At 41.9% G+C, this 21,276-nt stretch overlaps 2 protein-coding genes across 2 annotated transcripts; one reads left to right on the forward strand and one right to left on the reverse strand.

Moving 5' to 3' along the window:
* Positions 1-6,952: 6,952 nt before the first annotated feature.
* fxr1 (FMR1 autosomal homolog 1) lies at positions 6,953-16,801 on the forward strand. Its single transcript, XM_069153019.1, has 18 exons — positions 6,953-7,029; positions 8,586-8,638; positions 8,735-8,828; positions 8,942-9,013; positions 9,214-9,362; positions 9,568-9,661; positions 9,847-9,963; positions 10,682-10,852; positions 11,632-11,710; positions 12,012-12,121; positions 12,262-12,348; positions 13,239-13,297; positions 13,479-13,540; positions 13,652-13,745; positions 13,883-14,004; positions 14,135-14,344; positions 15,391-15,473; positions 15,630-16,801. The coding sequence occupies exons 1-18, from the start codon at positions 6,961-6,963 to the stop codon at positions 15,819-15,821; spliced, it is 1,917 nt and encodes a 638-aa protein (XP_069009120.1). The 5' UTR covers positions 6,953-6,960; the 3' UTR covers positions 15,822-16,801.
* Positions 16,802-17,371: 570 nt separating this feature from the next.
* dnajc19 (DnaJ (Hsp40) homolog, subfamily C, member 19) lies at positions 17,372-20,113 on the reverse strand. The gene is made up of 6 exons (XM_069153018.1): positions 19,993-20,113; positions 19,732-19,783; positions 19,153-19,226; positions 18,978-19,057; positions 18,713-18,783; positions 17,372-18,532 (listed from the first exon to the last, which is right to left on the reverse strand). Exons 1-6 carry the CDS (start codon positions 19,993-19,995, stop codon positions 18,462-18,464), a joined length of 351 nt encoding a protein of 116 aa, XP_069009119.1. The 5' UTR covers positions 19,996-20,113; the 3' UTR covers positions 17,372-18,461.
* Positions 20,114-21,276: the final 1,163 nt, after the last annotated feature.

Below are 21,276 nucleotides of genomic sequence, written 5' to 3' on the forward strand. Positions count from 1 at the left end.
TGATACCTTGCGAGGGAAAAAAATGCACTGTATGTAAAAAAAATAAAAAATATTTTAAGGATGGCAAAAATCGTCTTGAGAGGGCTAATCAGCTGGCAACTCTGAAAAGCCTGTAAGGTGCATTAAGAGATTTATACACAGCGCAGGGGTAAAGCCTCACAACATTGTTGACTCATTTAAAGATGCCAACATCTCAACTTTGTGCACTGTTAACAAATGCACTCATGTTAAGTTGGTGTACTCTGCACTTCTCCTGTCTCTGTAAATCGCAGTGTATCTGCCATAAGCATGTTATGCCCCAGGGCTCATCAGCACCATGTGATCCCAAGGCAGAGCTGCCACTATGAGACAACATGCTAAATCCTGTTTGCGAGACTTGACTGCTCTCAGCTCTTAGACTAATCTAACCACCCTCAACCTCCAACACGGGAGAGGAGCGTCTGTCGATCCGAGCGGAGAGGAGAGGGGAAAAAAAAAAAGGGAAGCAGATGAAACCTATTTTTTCCCCCATCAGTTTAAGAGAACGGGGCGGTTTGCAAATGAAAATTGTAAAGTGAGTCTGTATCGGCTTCGAGTTCGATAAAAGCTTCACGTTGACAGTAACTCAGGTGTGTTTTACAGAAAACTGACTAAACATAAAAGCAAAAATGTACGTACAGAAAACGAATGAAGTGATGATGAAGCTGATTCTGACTAACTTCAGTTCTAGACTGTGTTTTCTTCCAATATTTCAAGTGTGAGAATCTGCACCTGCCACATCCTTTCAATGCCTCTTTTAATTTTACTGCACCAACACAGAGAGTATTTTAGCTCCGTCCTGCAGCCACATTTTGCTTTCACTACCCCTGCTAGGATGCAAAAGAACAACATCTTTGTCAAAGTGCTTTCTCCATCATACAAGTTTGGAATCTACACTCAAAAACACAAGCGCAACACTTTTATTTTTACTCCCATTTTTCATAAGTTGAAGATTATTGAAGAAGATCTAAGACTTCTTTTATCCACACAAACGTTTTATGTCTTTCAAATTTTGTTCACCAATTTTTTTTTATCTCAAAACTTGTAACGTCTGTGCCATTGTGTGATAAAACTACACATTTTCGAGTGCCCTTTTATTGTGACACCTGTGCAATAATCATGCTGTTTAATCGCCATCTCGATGCGCCGCACCAGTCAGGTGGATGGATTATCTTGGCAAAGGTGAACTGACACGGATTTGAACAAATGTGTGAACATTTGAAAGACAGAAACCTTTCGTGTGCACAGAAGACGTCTTGAATCTTTTACTTCAGCTCATGAAAAATGGAAGGGAAAACAAAAGTTTTGCGTTTATATTTTTGAGTATATTCATGATTGCATTTCAAAATGACATCGTTATCATCCATTCTATCAAACAAGAACTAATTATGACTTAAAGAAGTGGTCATTTCCAAGCTTTAATGAACAGCTATGAGGAAAATTGTACTAATGTGAGAATCGGAAGTGGTCAAATAAGCATTATACTAAAGACTAGATATCGATTCCACTCTGCAGTTTAAACCACGTAAGACAAAATTACTTTCTACTTCACTAGTTCACTTTTTAGGTTTTCTGCCTTCCACAAAGTTTGTTTATTTTTAAATTACCAAACATCAGCTTTTTAGCGATTTAACATGACGGCCACTTGGCATGGCATTTAATCACTGGCGGACAAATATGAGGAGGATGAAGAAGAACGGAGGCAGATATAAAGTTAGTATTTGTCTCACTTTTATTCTCCCTCACTGTTTCAGAAACTGTCTATCTGTTTTTTTCTTTTTTTTTAACCCTCACTGTCTGTCTGTCCTTTCTTCCTCTCTAAATGATAATTCAGGACATCACAGATTTGGCACTTGTAGCAGGTCTCGCAGAAAAATTAATTAATGCAAACTCCAAGTGCTATCAAAATTATACATTTGGAGCGCACGCAGATACAGAGAAAGAGAGAGAGAGAGAGATGTGAGGACGTTCTGGTCTCATTAAGAGAGCAGGCAGAGTGGAATTAGTCTGAATATAATGACAGGCCACACTATCTCATGTAAAAACAGCCCTGTTTTCCTCTCATTCATTGGCACTAGTAATTAGTTTTGGCCCTAAAACTGTCACCCTTTACTCTGGAAAAGGCAGATGTGATTTGAGGTGCAATTTAATCTTGCTTTAATGAAGAACTAATGGACGCATTGCAAATTACTTTTTCTCCCCCCCCCCCCCCCCCCCCCCCCCCCCCTCCACCCACCCCTCCAACCCTCTGTGTGATTGAACAGGGGCTTGGGAAAAAGAAAAAAAAAAAATCTATTTCCTGCTTTTGAAAAGATCAAGAGTATCTTTGATAATGGTGAGAGCGTCACCGGCAGCTTCATTGCATCGAGCCAACAAGCTCTTTTAGCCGAATCACAATTCAGTGGAGAGGAGGCCACAATTAGTGACAAAGCAGGGAGAGCGCTGCGGGGCCCGGGGCGAGCAGAAAGCCTCTCGGTGCTCCAGGCTCCTTGTTTGAAACGGGCCCTGGAGGTGTCACACAGGAACAATGAGGCCTGATAAATTACCCCTCCAAAAAAAAAAAATGTACTACTAATTTTCAATTACACCTATAATGCATTCCCGCTTGCAGAGAGAAATTGGACGTGTGGAGGAGAACAAACAGTCATAGGCTCAATACTCCTCTCTGTGTTTGTGACACTGGAGCTTTTCTAAGGACCTCTGATGTCCAGAGTGTATGAGCAACAAATTACATGGTGTTTAATGTGGCAGCTCGCCACAGAAAAGACAAACATAGAGAGAAGGGACAGAATATTGGTGACAAATAATATCTCATCATTATATTTGATTTTTCTTCTTTTTTTTTTTTTTTTTTTTTACGTCGGAGGATAATGACGAGCAAAAAGACAAAATTGCATTCTTATCTAATTTAGCCCAATTTTTTTTTTTTTTAATTTGATGTTGTTGGAAAAAGGAACATTTGTGCAAGCTTTTATCAGAAGAGAGTCTGAAGTGTGTGTGTGTGGGAGAACTGCCTGTCTGCAGCTCTCTGAACCACTTAAGGGACGCTGTGTTTCAAACTGGCATCGCTAACGGATGATGTTGTAGAGAATATATCAAGGCCAAATAATAGTCCTTGAAATGGGTGAAAGGGGATGTGAGAACTGAGGAGGGTCAGACATGTGGAACATGTGTATCTGTCTTCTTGTGTGTGTGTGTGCATGTATTTGACTACAGCCGGAGCAAAGCAGAAAGCCTAATGGGAGTGGGCTTAACTCCTGCACACAGCCTCGCTGCTACATATCTGATTACTGGGACCAGTAATTTTCTTTCCTTAAATAAGGAAGAAATTGGATAGGATGAATGAAATTTGGCTGTCATATTGCAATGATGGTGCAGCAGGGAGATTATGTGTTTCACATAATCGTTCATCATTTCCCAACCAGTGTTCGGGCTTAGCATAATGGAATTGGTAAACTGGTTTAAATCAGGACGTGAGGACCGACTATCAGGCAGACTGTGAGGGTCTGTGGAAATGTCTTCAGACCGAGCAGAGTGTTTTCACCACGGAGCTGCACACAGTGCAAACACGGCAGGAACACGCCGTCTTCATCCCCTCTGCCCCATCACAGTGTCAAAACGCATCAAAAGATACTTCACTGCATCCGTAAAGATGCGCCTTTTTTTAAAAAAAATTTTATCTCTTGCTGTGTAATAACTTCTATTTATATGTGCGGTTTCATACACCTGTTTTTATGCTTTTATTTTCTTGATTTAAGCAGTATATTTGTTTAATTTTTCATTTCACTCAGTGTAAGTACTGAGTCTTATTCTGAAAATGTGATTACACATCAACAATTTAATGGCTATCTAAAGCCACAATATAAAATGTTGTACAATACAACATACAAAAAATACCAGTTTGGTAGGATATGACAAAATATGATGGCTACTTTTATTATATTTCAACAAAGCACCAATGTAATGTTTTGAAAATCTACATATATATTTATTTACTTCTCATCTTTTATCTGTATTGAATTGTATTTGGACACAGTTGAATTTTACCGTCAGGTTCATTTATTTAAGTTTCTTCTGTTTTCTTGCATGTGTAACTCTATCGCTCTTTAAAGGATCATTGTGGAAGTAAGAAAAGTCTAAAAGGCTGATATATGTGTAAATATCATACTGAATCCTTTTTTGTAAATGTTTGGAATTTATATTAATAATGTTATTAATTGATAACGTAGCAAAAATTGTTGTATGACAATTAATACCATCACTGTCCGTTGTCCTACAGTACCTGTTGAACTGTTTAACGACACCGAGTACATTTTTGCAAACACACCGTGAGTAATTTTATATTTGCACACTATGATTCAGGAAAATGTGGCTAATAGAAGGCAAATATGTATGTGTCTGTTCTTCAGCTGATCATGATCGAACATAAAGACACGCTTACTGCTGTGATAGTTGTCAAACCCCCTATAATCTGTGTATTTGAACTGAAACTCCTCTGATTTATTTTGGAGTACAAACCTTTTCCAGGTGTTTTATATGAATTTTGATGCTGGAAGCTGAACCTTTTATTTGGAAACTTCCACATCAATCAATTTTAAGCCATTTCCATTATTTTCTTATGACCGAGCAAAAGTCAAAGGGACATTTCCAAATTGATGACATTGATTGATTTTGTACCTCAGTCCAACTTGAACAGTAATCAAACAGAGGAAAGAAACACGTCAAGAAATTTCCTGTAATGAATTGAATGGATGTATGTCTTGATTTTACACCGACGCACCCTGATGAGGTTCATTTCAGCATGCAGCTCTGGCGTGTATCTCTGGCTCAGTCTCACGGTGGTGCCAGTTCAGAAGAAATATCTGCTTGTGCTGGAGCATCACTCCCCAGGCGGTAGCTGTTGGCCACTAGGTGTCACAGTGGCTGTTTGTAAAAGAGGAGCCAGCTGCCTGCTCTCTGACTGCCACACTCAGGGCAGAGTCTGGTGTGTGTTTGTCTCCCAAATGTAAACAAGAGTGTGTGAATGCAATCAGTATAACTAGCTAAATAAACACATTTGAAGAAACACACATATCATACGCTTGCTGTATTGTTTCAGTGAAAGCAGGATGAAGTTATGTTTGATTCAAGAGCCGTTGTAGCTGGAGGGAAATCGCCTGCACCGGATGTACAGTAAAGGTGTTTTCTGTACTTTTAGTTTAAAAAAAAAAAGTGATATTTTGAAATGTTTTTTACATCACAGCTTTGTCACAACGCCGCATTATTCACACTTTGCGTGATGAGTGAATTTCTGTTCAAATGTAGTGTGAAATGAGTCATCGGACGTATAAATGTTATGTACCCTTCAGCAAAACGGACTCATTTTGATGCCATTCGTGGGGAAAATGCCGTACTGTATATGTCATTACACCTTAACATGCACACTGAGGAAGAGATCTGCTAAAATGCTTTTCTCTGCATTATAAAAAAAAAAAAAAAAAAGTAAAACACAACAAATGCAAATTTTAGAAGACAGTTTTCTTTCAGTTAAATCTGCAAATTTGACTGTTTTCAACTCCGTAAACAAGGTTGATTGTGGTGATTTTTCATTATATTGCATTAGTACATCCAGTCTTACGATAAGAAAACATGAAAATGAATTCCCTCAATAAGGCATTGTTCCAGAAGTTTGTACACCAGCTTGGAGTCTTGACGCACGTATCTCATATCTCTGTTATGGCCGAGATGTTTGTACATCTGGAGGCTCGTATGTCCGTTGTACGTGGTCACTGTTTTCATGCTCACCACTCCTTTCAGTAACCGCTGTTGCTGTCATCATTCTGGAAGAATGAACTCTCATCAGGACAGAAAAGCTTCTCTGTAGGACAAATGTCATCACTCAGCATGACTTTGAAGTGACTAGTACTTACAATGGCAATACAAGGATTGAAAAGGGATTCACTAGACCAAATCCACACCTGTAAAAAAAAGAGCCGAGCAACCAGAACCACAAAGATGAGGTGAGGTCCTCTTTTTCTTTTCTTTTGTTTTTTTTTTCCTTCAGCTGAGCGCCACAAGTTTGCCCTTTCAGAACTATTAATAAAGAACTTCAATTTTACCCCCGCTGCTCAGTACATTATTGTATTTTTGTATCTCATGACCTGTGAAGCTCAACTTCAACATTTAATCTAAAAAAAAATTAAATTTTTTTTTTAGAAATAGAAACTGGACTGTCTGGGTATTAAGTTTGAAACTCAATGTGTACCAATCCACAATGTTAGTCATAAATATATATATATATATTTTAAATCTTTTACATCAGTCAAAGCAGCAACACTTACACACTGTCAATTTCTACGCCATTACAAGTAAAAAATTCTGCATTCAAAATCTTACTTAAAAATATGGAAGTATTATCTGCTCATTATAAACCCAGTAAATGCAGAAGAACGATGACTACCAGTATATTAACATTTTACTGATGCGTCAGCATTAAAACGTAGCTCACTGAAAGACATTTATACATTATTTATTCTGCGACAGCTCGTCACGTTTTAAAACAACTTTTAATTAGTACAAATCTGGAAAGTAAGTGCGAAATTTGAAGCACTTTTACTGACGTACTTTTTACTACTTAATTTCAGGGAGAAATAACCTCGTGAGCTAAACCTGAAGCCTCAGATAAACTATTGAACTGTATTTAATTGTTGTTTTTGTGCGTTTTGCTCCTCAGACCTGCACGATTATGACTTTAGTTAAAGTTCATGTTGTTTTTTTTAGGGGAAGTTACAGCTTATATTAAACAGAAAGGAAAAGTATTGAACTCCTTTGAGAACTTATGTTTTTTTTGGGGGTGATTTCTGTTTATCAGTGTTGTTGTTTTAAGTGTAAACAGTAAACAAGCTGCAGCTCCAGTCATCACAACAACTCGTGGTGCCTTCAAGGAGCACCTGTCGTCCCGGCATGCTTTGCGTGTCCAATATGGAAGAACTGGTGGTGGAGGTCCGCGGCTCCAACGGGGCATATTACAAGGTAAATACCGGCTTATTAAAACGCCATCGGAACACGAGGGGTCGTCGGACGGGCGCGGCGCGTCGGCCGGCGCCTCTCGGACCGACGCGACTTGTTCCGACTCGCTTCTTTGAACCCGCTTTAAAAGCGCTTTTTGTCGTTAGCTGGCGTTAGCGCTGCTAGCCAAAACTAGCACGCTAAGCTAAGCGTCGCTTCCCTTAAAAGTCTTCGCCTTCTTGTCACTTTATTTTTTTTATTTTTTTTTACGGAACCTAATTTAAAACAACAACAAACTAGAACGGAAGACCTCGATATAACCCGGGTAGATGTTAACCCTCGGGAGCTGTTAGTAACTCCGGTTGCAGCTTCCTCGGAGCTTAAAGTTAGCTCGCTCTGCTAGTTGGCTAACTGGTGACGTCACAGAAGATGTGGTCGAACGAAGTTACAGCTGACGACATTTTTATTTGTTGTTTTATTATTTTTAGGTTTTTTTTTTAAGCTGCTGTCGGAACTGCTGGAGATCAAAGAGCAGCCTTTTGGTCGTCGTGTGTTTTTTTTTTAAATTTTATTTTATTTTTTATTTTTTATTTAACCGTGTACAGACTCAACTCTGGTCTATTATTTCATACTTCATCACGCTCAAACTATTTAAATTCCTAAGTGTGTGTGTGTGTGTGTGCGTGTGCCAGCTGTTCCTTGTCAATCCTGACCAGCTGGTATGTCAGCAGAGGGTCAGATACCACCGAGCTATTTCTGGACCCTGCTGCCTGTCTCCTTCCCTCCTCTCCTCCTTCCCTTATAACCTTTTTTTTCCTTTCCTTCCTCGGGCCTCAAACTCTCCAGTTAATTCTGCTTATAAATGAAACTTGACACAAAGGCTTGAATTAAAAGCTCAATGATGTCGTGTCTTTATTTTGGCGTGGGGCGAAAGAAAGCGGGGAAATAATATCTTTTTTTTTCTTTAAAGTAGTATAATATTTGGTGTATTTGCTCGTAAAGTGACCAGTGATTGAAAATCAAAATAGAAACTGATTGTTTTTTAGCTGTAAACTCAACATCTTTCGTACTTTATTTGGAAACGCTATTGATCTAATTTTGTGACGTTATAGGTTTTAAAGCCTCATTTAGAAAGAAGAAGACCTCACTTTCTTTCTAGTCGTCTCATGTCACGCAGAAACCGTATTTTAGACGTCCGTTGCGGAGACAAGAACATTGGAGCTAATTTAAGTTTTCTATTTAAATCGCAAAAACTTTAAAATAAAATGCTATAAAACTCAACAGCAGCGTCAAAACGTCTCCGTTACTCCAGATATTCAAAAGAGGATGCTGTGGACGGTCTCCGCCTCGAGCTGGACGGCTATTACGTCTTCCCAGACGTTGCTGCATCTCTCTTGTGTGCCATTGCCAACGGAAGATGGCTTTGTACAATCCTCCACGCGCAATATAAACATAACGGGGAACCCACTCATAGAAAAACATCTAAAAAAAAAAACAACCTCTACAGGAAACTTTCAATAGGTGGCACTTTATTTCACTCACCTGTCCGTGTCTTGTCTGTCTGTCTGTCTGTCCTGCAGGGCTTTGTCAAAGACATCCACGATGACTCTCTCACCATTGCCTTTGAGAACAAGTGAGTCTCCGTTTCTCCCGCATTTCAGCTGCTTCCATACGCGTCAAATTCACGTCAATTTTAAGCAAAGTAGGGAAATAACATATTTGTCTTTAGTTGGCAGCCAGAACGCCAGGTGCCCTTCAACGATGTCAGGCTGCCACCGCCTGCCGATGCCAAGAAGGAGATTGGAGAGGGCGAGGAGGTGGAGGTGAGACGGACGCAGATGTTATCTTCTATTTTTTATTTTTATTTTCCCCTCTTGTCCTTGCGTGTTCGTCTCTGTCGGCGTCTCATGCCGCTTCTGTCTTAATCTCCTGGCAGATCTTCTCCAGAGCCAACGACCAGGAGCCTTGTGGTTGGTGGTTGGCTAAAGTCCGGATGATGAAGGGAGAGGTGAGTGCTGGTGTTTACGAAGGGAAGTTTCTACGCTGTACATTTAGTATTCACATGAACAATATTAAGTTCTTACTGATTCTTTTGTATTCATATTTTGTATTATTATTATTATTATTAGATTTCTGTTTGGTGAAATTCATACATTTTGCTGTCTGTAGGTTTTTATTGTAAACACTTACCGTGTCTGTATTTTCCAGTTCTATGTGATCGAGTACGCTGCCTGCGACGCCACCTACAACGAGATCGTGACCTTTGAGCGCCTGCGTCTAGTCAACACCAACAAGGCCATCACCAAGAACTCCTTTCACAAGTGCTCTGTCCCTGTTCCTCAAGATCTACAAGAAGCGTACGTACAATAACGACATCAGAGGACGGACACTTCCCGAATTCACCAGCTTTATTAGCGACGATCTGCATGTATGGGGTGTAATCGTTTGTCGTAGGTGTCACGCATTGTCTGTATTCTGACTTCAGCTGTGTGTCAGATGTTTGGGTAAACCATTTGTTTACATCGGGGATTGCAAGGTAATCCGGTACTCCTCATGTTACAGGTGCCAGAATGAGAACGCCCACAAGGACTTCAAGAAAGCTGTGGGAGCCTGTCGCATCTCGTACTGCCCCGAGACCAGTCAGCTTGTGATTGTGGTAACTGACTCGCCGTGATCCTGTGGTTTCATTTGGATATTTAGAATAGCTTCTGTTCTACTGCATGTTTGTTTGCGTAGCGGATAACTCGGATGTTCGTTCCTTTGCGGTCATCGTCAACAAACGAGCAGCTCCGCATATTTTCACAATTGTTTATTTTATTTTTCCTGTTTGTGTCTGTTCAGTCCACCAATGAGACGACGGTGAAGCGCGTGTCTTTGCTCAGTGACATGCACCTGCGCAGCATCCGAACCAAGCTGCTGCTCATGTCACGTAACCAGGAGGCCACAAAACACCTGGAGGTCAGTTGGCAGCAAGAAAACCGAGCGTAGTATCTTCAGGAGGGAGACTACTGGCTTCCTTAGTATTTCAAGAGTTAGTCCGTCACCATGGTAACATAAAGGCCAGTTACTAACCATATAATCCTACCACTAAAAGTCACATAAAACACTACTGATACTGAACTTTTTGTAGGAGCACCTATGGTGCTGCTTTTTGTATTTAAAATATTTCACTGTTTCCATGCTATTTTAATTGTTTAAATTATACAGAAATACCACTAATACTTGTGGCAATTAAATATTACATTACATTTCATTTAGCTGACGCTTTTATCCGAAGCGACTTAAAACATACCGATGGTACACCATCGGGAGCAATTTAGGGTTCAGTGTCTTGCTCAAGGACACTTGGGCATGTGGACAGGAGGAGCGAACCACCAACCTTCCGATTAGTGTGCAACCCACTCGACCAACTGAGCCACAGCCTCCCATAGATATAATTGGAAAGGAACTGATACAGGATGCGGGCACTTTACTTTTCTTGTCTTCATCACATCCTGTTGGCGCAGCATCTTTGAGATCAAAAGAATCTTCAACTTGTATTTGAGCAAAGTTTGATATGTTATCTGTCAGTTTTAACCAAGAACTTAAGTTTCAGGATGAGCATGATATTTCAGACGAACTTTTTGTTTTATGAACTTTGTTAAAAATGGGACCGTGTTCTTGTGTTTGTGTGCAGACCTCCAGGCAGCTGGTGTCGTCCTTCCAAGAGGAGTTCACGGTGAGGACCGACCTGATGGGCTTGGCCATCGGCAGCCACGGCAACAACATCCAGCAGGCACGCAAGGTTCCAAGTGTCACTGCCATCGAGCTGGACGAGGAGACGGGCACTTTCAGGATTTACGGAGAGGTAGGCTGGACCAAAATCAAAGACAAAAAAAAAAAAAGGGCGGGGGGGTCTGAGGTGCATATAACCAAGAACAAAAAGGGGTTTTCCCACTCAAATTGATAACTTCCTTTTTGTTTTTACATTAGTTGACTAAGCACAGGGGGAAAAACTGGATATTGAGAGATATTTTGGCTCTTTCAGTCCTTCAGTTTCATGGTTGTGCCTCTTAAAGCTTTCAGCAACATTGAATGTCAGTTAACAAATTGTCAACATGCGTGTCCAGTGGCTACCTGCAATCAGAGATGTCCTCAGATCGACATGGGCACAGTAACAAATACTGTCTTTTTTATTGTTTTTTTTTATTTTTCTAAATATTTTTTTAAATATATTTTTTATATATATAGATATATATTTATTATACATATGTTTTTTTTATTGTATGGCAGATTAGGTTGGACTTGATATGATATTGTTGATCTGAAATTAGATTTGTGAAGCGCTCGGTTTTCATAAGTCTCAGGCAGTATAGGGAAACAGCCAAGTTTTGACAGTAACAATCAGAGAGAAAACATTGTGGACATGTTTCAACTCATTGCAACATGTGGGAGATTGTAAATATGTTATATTCAAATTTTTACAGTGTTGGTGTTTTTTTGTTGTTGTTTTTTTCAGTGACTATTATCTTGCGGTTAAGTGACTGTATTCACAACCTGACTGTTAATTGCATGTAAAACATGCAGATGCTTATTGTGGATGATACATATGTGGAACAGAAAAAGTGATCCTGTGTCGTCCATTAGACGGCGGAGGCGGTGAAGAAGGCCAGGAACTACCTGGAATTTCTGGAAGATTCTGTCGAGGTGCCAAGGAGCCTCGTTGGTATGCAGACAAACATTTCCTGAGTTTTGAAAGTCCAAAAACCTGCTGTTAAACAGTGACATGTTAAGTCATGAAGTGGTAGCACATTACAGGAGTTATTTGCAATAATATGCAAGACAGTAATCTAATAATTGTTATAATATTTGTGTAATTTAGGAGGAAAATAAATCCCAAACATGACAAAAATATTTAAATCTTTCATATATTGTGGCATTTTACAAAAAGCAAATACAATGTATTACTATTATTAGTTATTATTCTACTGGTCACCTCCTCATCGTTCCCTGCTGTGTGTCTGCAGGCAAAGTGATTGGTAAGAATGGCAAGGTCATCCAGGAGATTGTGGACAAGTCCGGCGTGGTGAGAGTCCGGATAGAAGGAGACAACGACACCAAGCAGCCCAAACAGGAAGTAAGCCTGCTACTGCGACTCGGTCACTGCTGCTGATAAAGATGCTGCGTCACAAACGCTCATTACAGATGGATGTTCACACGGTCCCATACAAACATGTCTTGTGTTTTTTTTGTTTTTTGTGTGTTTTGTTGACACAGGGAATGGTCCCGTTCACCTTTGTCGGCACTAAGGAGAGTATTGGCAATGTTCAGGTCTTGTTGGAGTACCACATCTCTTACCTCAATGTAAGGCCACTTCTATGTGTGTGTGTGTGTGTGTGTGTGTGTGTGTGTGTGTGTGTGTGTGTATGTGTGATGCATGTTTGTCTGTGTGTTTGCCAATTCTTTTCTTTCACTCAGTGCCACGGCGTCAAACTAAAATCCCAGGGAATGCTTTTGATGCCCTTCCTGGCAGATCACTTGCGCACACACACACACACACACACACACACACACACACACACACACACACACACACACACACACACACACACACACACACACACACAAGGCCTAACGCTTTTGTTTTGTGCTGTAGAGAACTGAGTGCTAGAATGATACTTGATGGGGAAGCATGCAAAACCAAATGGGAAACTATATAATTTAATACTAATAGATGTGTTTGTTTGCAGTAGATAAAAGGATTATGAAGGTTTGCGATTGTTTTTCATAGTGGACGCAGCCCAGTTCCCTATTATAATAACCTCCTTTTTGTTCTGACTAGCTGGAGTGTGTAGTGTTAATTGTGAATGTCACAATTACTACTTAATAATCATCCTAGATATCTCTGCTGTTCTGCTGTGTGTACTTTGCTGTGCTGTTTGCATGTTTTTTTTTGCTGCGTCGGTGTGTGTGTGTGTGTGTATTGCACTGTGTGTGTAGGACATGGTGGAGCTTCATGCGGAGGGCCAGCAGGTAGAGAAAGAGCTGAGGCAGATTGTGGAGTACACACGGGGAGGCAGCCTAGCAAGCTTCAGAATAAGCAGCACAAGGCGCACTGGCTGTAATGAGGATGTGTGTATGCTGATTAATCATGTGCATCCAGCGACGAGCTGAATCTCACACATCTTCTGTCCCCCGTCTTATTTGCTTTCCCTTTGTTATTACTGTGTTCCTTGTTTCTGCTTCTGCTCCAGGAGGTTGAGCAGCTTCGTCTGGAGCGGATGCAGATTGACGAGCAGTTGCGTCAGATCACCCAGGGTCACCGACCAGGCGACAGGGGGGAGAGAGGAGAGAGAGGCGAGAGAGGCGAGAGAGGCGAGAGAGGCGAGAGGGGGGGAAAGAGGAGAGAGAGGAGAGAGAGCCGAGAGGGGGGAGAGAGGAGGAGGATATAACGCAGACAACAGTGCCAATGCCTCCTCATCCACCCTGCACGTCACCCGCTCCTACAACGGCCGAGGCCGCGGGCGCAGAGGCCACAGCTACAGCACAGGATATGGTACAATAGTGAAGTTTAAAAATCTAGACAAATATACCATGCTCCAGTCATGATTATGAATTGTCTACCTCTTCCATTTGAGCTGTTTCTTCATCTTTTTTTAAATTTTAGGCACCAACTCAGAGCAGTCCAACGCCTCTGAGACCGATTCAGAGCGCAGGGATGAGCTGAGTGACTGGTCCCTGGCTGCAGACGACCAGGACAGGTGAGCCTCCGTCTAGTCTCAGACCCAAAGCTGTTGGAAAAGAAAACAAACAAAAAAAATCCTAGCTTTTCAAGTTATCGGTGGAAGCGCAATCATCTCTACAGGCTTTGTCTAAGTGTGCTCTGATGGACTTGCAGGGAGCGGGAGAGAGGCCCACGGCCACTGAGAGACGGTCGCAGGAGGCCGGGACCCGGCAGAGGCCGAGGAGGCCTTGGAGGAAGGGGAAGAGGAGGAAGAGGAGGCTACAGCAACAGCTACGGTGAAGATTCACTCGTAGAGGACGAGGAGAGAAACAAAGACACAACCTTCTCCTACAAAGTCTTTTTCTTTTATTGAAGCACACGTCTAAGAGTGGCCTGTTGTCTGCGAATCTGATCCTAACTCTGCAGGTGGCTCTCGCGACCACGACGATCACCACGGCTACGGAGCCCTGGAGACAAACACGGAGACGGACCAGACGGCCGACACAGACGCCAGCGACTCCAACGTTCCCGCGAACCGCCGCCGAAGGTCCCGGCGACGCCGAACAGACGAGGACGCCACAGTGATAGACGGCATGAGCGAGTCTGACAACGCCTCGATGAGTGAAAATGGAATAGGTATAGAAGTCACATGATTTGGCTGCTTCTTCCTTCACAAACTCAAAACAGTGCAAACAGGTTAGATGTGTATGTTTACGTATCCAAAGCAGTCAAACAACTGCTGCTTTCAGTGGTCACGGTTGTGTGGCGGTGCGGTATTTCCAGTTTTTAAATTGTAAAAGGAGGCAGTTCAACTACAGATCTACGAATTGAAGGCGATTAAGCCCCCAATCTCTCTTTTTTTTTTTTTGATGATCCAACGTCCCTAGATGACCCGGAAGCTAAACCTCAGCGTCGTAATCGTAGCCGACGTCGCCGCATCCGTCTGCCTGAGGAGAGGCAGCCAGGTAACCGTGGCGACTGCCAGCGTGCCCCGCCCTGATCACAGCTCTCAAAGGCTTGGCTAAAAAGTTGTGCGCCTGGCGTCGTGTTTGTTTGCGTGCCACTAACAACACAGAATCGAAGAGTTTCTGTTTACTACCTGGTAACCGAGTGCTGCTTGTCCTCATTGGCTGTTGCTAAATGATTAAATGTGGTTGGTTGACCGTTGTGGGAATTGTAATCCGGTAAAACAACATTTTTCTAACAAAGTTAACTACATTACGTGACCTGCACTTGTTGTGCAATACACTGCAGTGAGTGTGCATCTTTCTGGTTTCAGGCGTTGTCATAACTTGGCCACAACGTGTTTTTGTGTCGTCATTTACAACAGTTTTTGAGTAAACCTGAATGCAACACATTTTTGTAATCTTGTTGAGTCTGAAATGAGTGAAAAGCTCTCAGACTGAGAGAGAGGCTGTGATTTCTCCAGTCGTTGGGGAACTGACTAACATGCCTGCTTTTTACAGTGACACAGGTACACAGGTGTGAAGATGCCTCGCAGTGCCACGATTATCTGTTTTCTACTAATCTTCAAGAATAATGAGATCTGCCGGTGAAATCTTTCCATCCTTTGAACATCTGGGACGGATTTGCTCAGCATCCCTGAGAACTGATAAGAAGCGGTGTCCGTTTTCAGCTCCCGTCCTCTCCTATTTACCGCTGGTTGTGTTTTCTCTGTGCAGTGACTGTGGCCGACTACATATCCAGGGCTGAATCTCAGAGCAGACAGATGACCGACAACGACTCCAAGAACAGCAAGGACGTGGTCAGTGTTTAAATGTCACGTGTTGGCCTTTTATAAAGCTGTTCCTGGTGGTTCATACATATTAAACATGGATTTATTTATTTATTTTATTTTTTTCTACGTCTAAATGTAGATCCAGCTTTATGAATACTTTAGTAATATTTTATGTCTGCTCAGGGTCAGGTGGACGCCATCGCCGAGCACAGCCCACCGGCCGACCCGGCGACCACCAATGGTTCTAACAACGACGCCGCCGACAGCGAGGGCAACGGCGCCACGACAGCTCCCAGGTCTCCCACCGAGAGGCCGGCTAAAGTCTCCTACAGCGAGGAATCTAGCCCGCAACCCGTTGCTAATGGACTCTCCTAGTCAGATCTCAGCAAAGGAAATTGGTTTCAAATATTTGAGCTTCTTTGGCTGCAGCTGATTGAACCTGCGTGTCTGCGGAGCCGCCTCAGAAGTGAATCTTAACATTTAAATACAACAAGCACTGTTCTTTTTTTTTTTTACCTTCTGAATATTTGAAACCGGTTCTGTTGTGCAAGTTTTCGAGGTCTGAACCTTAACCTCCCCTTTACACGTGTTCTGTCCAACTATTCATTTTACTACAGTATATATACATATATATATATTTTTTTTTTACAATAGTTCTTCCTGTATGAGCTTGCCAAAGATAGTCAAACACACACAGACTCACAGACGTGTACACCAACTGTACTTTTCAGTCCCCTCTTCACTGAGAGGTCGGACTGAGTGCAGTGTTTATAAAAACGCAGACAGGGATTCCACTCAAAACCATACTGTGGTATGAATGCAGCAGTTTTTTTTTTTTTTTTTTTTATTAAATTGGTAAAACTATAGCAGGGTTAAAGAACAAAAAAAACAAAACAAAACAAAAAAAAGTCTGCCTTTCACCAGAAGCTTCCACGACCTTATTTCAGGATGTTTTGTGCATCCGAGGTAGTTTGTACATTAAATGTTTCTGCATGAGCAGTTCGACAGTGCAGAATAGGTTTTAGTTGGAAACCGGAGTATGTTCGACATACATGTGATCAGCTGTTGTGCCTTGAGAGTAGATTCAACATGTCGTTGCCCGGCTCTGCACACTGTATGAAATCCTTTCACTAAAATCCGTGTTCCCGGTTTGCCTTCGACCTGTCGCAACCGAACTGGATGAGGCGCGTCCGCCAGCTAAATGTTCTGCTGTGTTACCGCGGGCGGGTGAAGGCAATGTCAGTGAAATGCCCGAAAAGGATTTCAGAGGCATCTTTTTCGAATCAGGTGTGTCTGTTCTTAATGTTATTGCGTGTGTGTGTGTGTGCGTGTGTGTGTGTGTGTGTGTGTGTGGTGGGGGGTGGGGGTGGGGGGAGGGAAATGAATCCAGTTACTCTTTCTATATATCTGTTGAGGAGTTTGACATTAGCTGCTTCCTGTTTTTTCAATATGCAACCACTTGGGTCATAGAAGAAAATGTTATTACAGCGTGTCTGGAAAAGAAACAAAACAATAGAAGAGTTGTTTTCTTTGCACTGAAACGAAACCTTTTTTCTGTTAACAAAGCTGATTGTAGTTGAGTCTGGAAACTGGCCTGTTAACTGTTTAGTGCTGGACAGAGATGTAGCCGTCAGTGCCGGGTTTTCCTGGAAACATCTCATTACTAAACAAGTACAAAAACAGGGATCCTGTGGGCTGTTTTCCCCCCCAGAGATTCAAAGCATGTTTTTTTTTTCTCCGTCTTTGAGGTTATTATTCACTTTTATGAGCCCACTATCGCAAAGATCCTGAAAGATCCAGACGACTCCGGTGTTGTTGAGATGTTTCTGGAAAAACAGACCCGGGTGACGACACTTGTCATTTTAATGGTTCTTCCACACTGGCTGGCTGGAAACTGGTCACGACTGTTTCACTGAGGAAGGAGATTTATTTGGTTTATTTATTTTTAAAAAATGTACAGTATTTAAAAAAAAAAGAAAAAAAAAAAAAAAAGCTCTTCATTTTTTTCTTGACACTAAAAACATGCGATCTCTGGAGGTTTCCTTTCGAGACAAATGACAATTTGGACTACTGAGAGTTGTGACATCCCAAGTGTTTTTGTTGGGTCAACTGCAGTATATTGTTTTTTTTTTTAAGGATCTTCTGGTTGGTTGATGTGCAATATGTTTTGTATGCAGGTAGTTCTTAAATAAACTTGATCTTCCATGTAGATCTAAAACACAACTGTGCGTGGCTCACTTACGAACATCACATCACTTGTTCAAACGTAATGTTCGCTTTCACTAAATCTCTTATTTGGTCGTTTTCATTGGCTGTGGCAGGTCCCAACGCTCGATTTAGATCGTCTTAACGTGCAGGAGGGACTCGGGAGGACACAAACCGGTCGGCCGGTTTGCGCGCTCTGCCTGCGCCTCCACCAACAGCCCGAAGACGTGCGGACGGTTAACTGGTGAATTTTAAATAATCTGTAGGTGCGACTGAGCGCGAATGTCTTTCTTCGCCTGTTGTCCTTGTGGCAGACAAATAATCTTGTCTCTTTGCCCAAAGTCAGCCGAGTTCGGTGGGAGACTGTTCAGGATGAAGGGTTCAGATAACGGTTGGAGGATGTCAGCTCGTCTACCGTTGTATCTGCTTCGTCAGAGCTGCATTAAGTTCCTACGAATGGAAAATGCGTGCAATCCAACATATCTCCGACCTCTTACTTTTCAAGTCTTAAAACAATACTCGTATTCACAAGTGTGCACTGTAAAACTCTTTCAAGGTGAATATTGTTTTAAGACAAAAAAAAAAAAAAAAAGTTTGAGAATCTAGCGATCTTGTCAAGTGGAACATTTTCAGAAATGTACACAAAGTTAATCCGATGCACGAGATGAGATAATAATGACGGACGGTTATCAATTTGTACAGTGGGATTTTATTTGAGAACAATTGGTTAGAAAAATCAGGTGCTCGCTCGGGCCGGTCGGTGCGACGGGATGAATAAAAGCAGCGCAAGATTACTCGGCATCCTCACTTCTATTTTTTGATTTGACCATCCATCAGATCCTTCGCTTCATTTATCTTTGCTGCTAGGTAGGGAGATCCACCTGTGAGGTCACACACACACACACACACACACACACACACACACACACAGTTGAAATTTGTGGCACCACTATAAATCCAAATTTTTGCCGTCATGCAGGACAACTGACGGGAAAACAAATCAGAAGACTATTCGGTGCATTGATTGAAACATCAGGAAATATTTTAACGGTTCAACTTACCTCTGTCTGGATGATTCAGGATCATCAGTTTTCTATGCGCTTCTCTGATCTTACTTTTGTTTGCTGTGGGACTGAAAGACAGAACAGTGGTACGGGACTGAATTAGTATCGGTAGCTTTTTTTTTTCTTTCTGCTACAGTGGACAACAGCAAGACGTACAGCACAGGACCATGAATCTGCAGCATGTCCGACCGTGGATGTACAGTAATACACCGCAGCTGGATGGTGGCAAGAGACACGGATGTGGAGATGAGCGACCACACACCTGACACCTAAAACCAGGGCAGCTTCTCTCTTTGTCATCTTTGGATCAAACCCACCTCGATAGTAGCCTCCTCCAAAAGCCTGAAACGACACGAGAACGAGGTTGGTGGATTACGAAAGAGGGAAAAAAAAACCAAACGAAAGCGAAGATGTTGTCAGAGCGCTTTCCTTCTTACCGTCTTGGGAAAGCTCTGCAGGGCCTGTTTCACTTGAGGCTCCATCTGCTTCATGGCCTGCATGGCATAACGACCTGGTCGACGAAGAGGAGGGCAAACGTGCATATTTTTAACACTTGACTGTATGGTTAATAAAAAAAAAAGAAGCTGATTTTCTGTCTGTTACAGTGTTTTTTTTGTTTACATTGTTCATCATGTTATTGTTTAGTGTGTTGTTTACTCGGTGGGGAAAGTAACTTTAAACAAGTGGCGTATCAATCTTGAGGTACTTCATTTTATTTGATACTCCCCCCCCCCAAAAAAAAATAAAATAATAATTTGTGGATCAAAACTTTGTTCCCTCTCATCTGATTACATTTATCAGCTGTTCCCGTTACATAAACCGGAAGTAGTTCAAACTGGCACCACCTGCAGCAGCTACAACAATAACACGCTGCTGACACACTGAAGCTTCACTATTAGGAATCCAATGATGTCATATAAAATAATACATCAGTCAGAGGGATCAAACCGGCACGTTTTCTTACACGCAAACATTACGCAACATATTTTTTTTTTTTAGAGGAGTGACCGACCGACCTGCAAATCCAGCTGCAGCCAGAGCCAGTCCCACCGCCACCATGGAGCCTGCCTGCAGAGGAAGGAAAAATAATAATAATAAAAAAAGCTGTCAATCACATGAAAAACGTAAAAAACGTAAAAAAAAAACAACAACAAGCCACGTGACCAAAGCTGCGAGGCACATTCGAGCAAAAGCTAACGTTAGCTTAGCCCACGTGTCATCGGCGTTTCCGCACGTCGTCGTCGTCTCGTTAAAAGTAAACACCGCGTCTGACCTACCATGTCTGCGCGTTACGGTCCGTTTCTGGTAGAGCTCAGGACCATAACTTTTGACCTCTCATGTTTCCGTCGCCGCCGTCCGGGCGTTTTCACGTGTTTATGCCAGAAATGGAGAAGGACTGTCGCGAAAGCCGAAGACGACGCGCTGTTCCGTCATCCGCTCCCTTCCTCCCCGTGTAAATAAAATTGGCGGGAAGGAGGATTTGAACGTCAAGCCCCGCCCACAAGGCTATTTAAACCCCTCCCCCCTCCGCTCACCTGTTCGTGTTTGCTACTCCTGGACGCGAAGAAGATGACGTCAGTAAGTTGAAATGATAGTTTAATAAACACACTTTAATTAATTTTTTTCCCCAGGCTATTAACCTCAAAGAAAACTGAGATAATTGTTGGTTTTAATGCGGTCACGTAAATTGCATGCTATTTTTTTTTTTTAATGCTGCCAGTGGTCGTACTTTAAATGCCACTCAGCATTTACTTATTCTGATGCTAATGTTTGTGTGGCCCAGTTAATTTAATACACTTCAGCCAAGGAGTCAACAGAACAATTCAGTGGAAAAGCATTTAAACTGCACTCCAGGCAGCTCAGAGCACAACTGTATAACAGGGAAATTATTTATTCGCGTTAGTTACATGCCATTATTTATGGGAAGCATGCTCATTTTAGCCACCAGAAGCTACGAGCAGTACCAGACCAAAATACAGCTGCAGGACCAAAAACTCTGGGTCGACTGAACTCAGCTGAGCAAGTGACCCTGAACTGCTCTTAATTTTTCAAGAAGAAAAAGTGTCAATTAATGTTAATAAAACTATTTCTATTTTTGTTTTGTTAGCCGACAGGATGATGAGAGGAGCTGCAGGTAATACACATAATTTACTAACGGACAGACTACACTAAAATCTTTCATTGAAAGCCTCTATCTTTTTTATATATATCTTTTAATTTTCTGACCATGGAAAGCACTTTTTGCTTATTGCTTGAAAAGGGCCCTAAATATAATTATTATCATTACAAAAATTATAATTTATTCACTTTACCCAGTTGCACGTCCACTTAATTGTTTTTGGAAATAGTGGGTGTGATGATTTGAACACACTTGTAGCATATTAGTGAACAGCAGGATTTTCACTTGGTTTCCGGAGGGCTTCACGTGATGTGGCGGCGGTGGGCGGTGAAGGGCTGTTATTTGACTAAAAACCTGACTTTTGGACTCTATTCATTCCAATATTCATGAAAAGAAATGCAGTCTGCCACAAATTATCACCAACCATCGGTAAAACAAAGCT

The sequence above is a fragment of the Embiotoca jacksoni genome, unplaced genomic scaffold (assembly GCF_022577435.1).
Source record: "Embiotoca jacksoni isolate LCO1_2020_lvr unplaced genomic scaffold, fEmbJac1.0.p SCAF_19, whole genome shotgun sequence".
NCBI classification, from domain to species: Eukaryota; Metazoa; Chordata; class Actinopteri; family Embiotocidae; genus Embiotoca; species Embiotoca jacksoni.

Bases quoted from the DNA above. Each gene is read 5' to 3' on its own strand.
- fxr1 (XM_069153019.1), top strand. From the start codon at position 6,961: ATGCTTTGCGTGTCCAATATGGAAGAACTGGTGGTGGAGGTCCGCGGC. The intron at 12,122-12,261 runs GTAAGCCTGCTA...TTGTTGACACAG, and splicing joins CCAAGCAGCCCAAACAGGAA to GGAATGGTCCCGTTCACCTT. The intron at 12,349-13,238 runs GTAAGGCCACTT...CTTCTGCTCCAG, and splicing joins ACCACATCTCTTACCTCAAT to GAGGTTGAGCAGCTTCGTCT.
- dnajc19 (XM_069153018.1), bottom strand. The intron at 18,784-18,977 runs GTGTGTGGTCGC...TCTGTCTTTCAG, and splicing joins GCCCTGGTTTTAGGTGTCAG to TCCCACAGCAAACAAAAGTA. The intron at 18,533-18,712 runs GTAAGTTGAACC...GTGACCTCACAG, and splicing joins CCTGAATCATCCAGACAGAG to GTGGATCTCCCTACCTAGCA.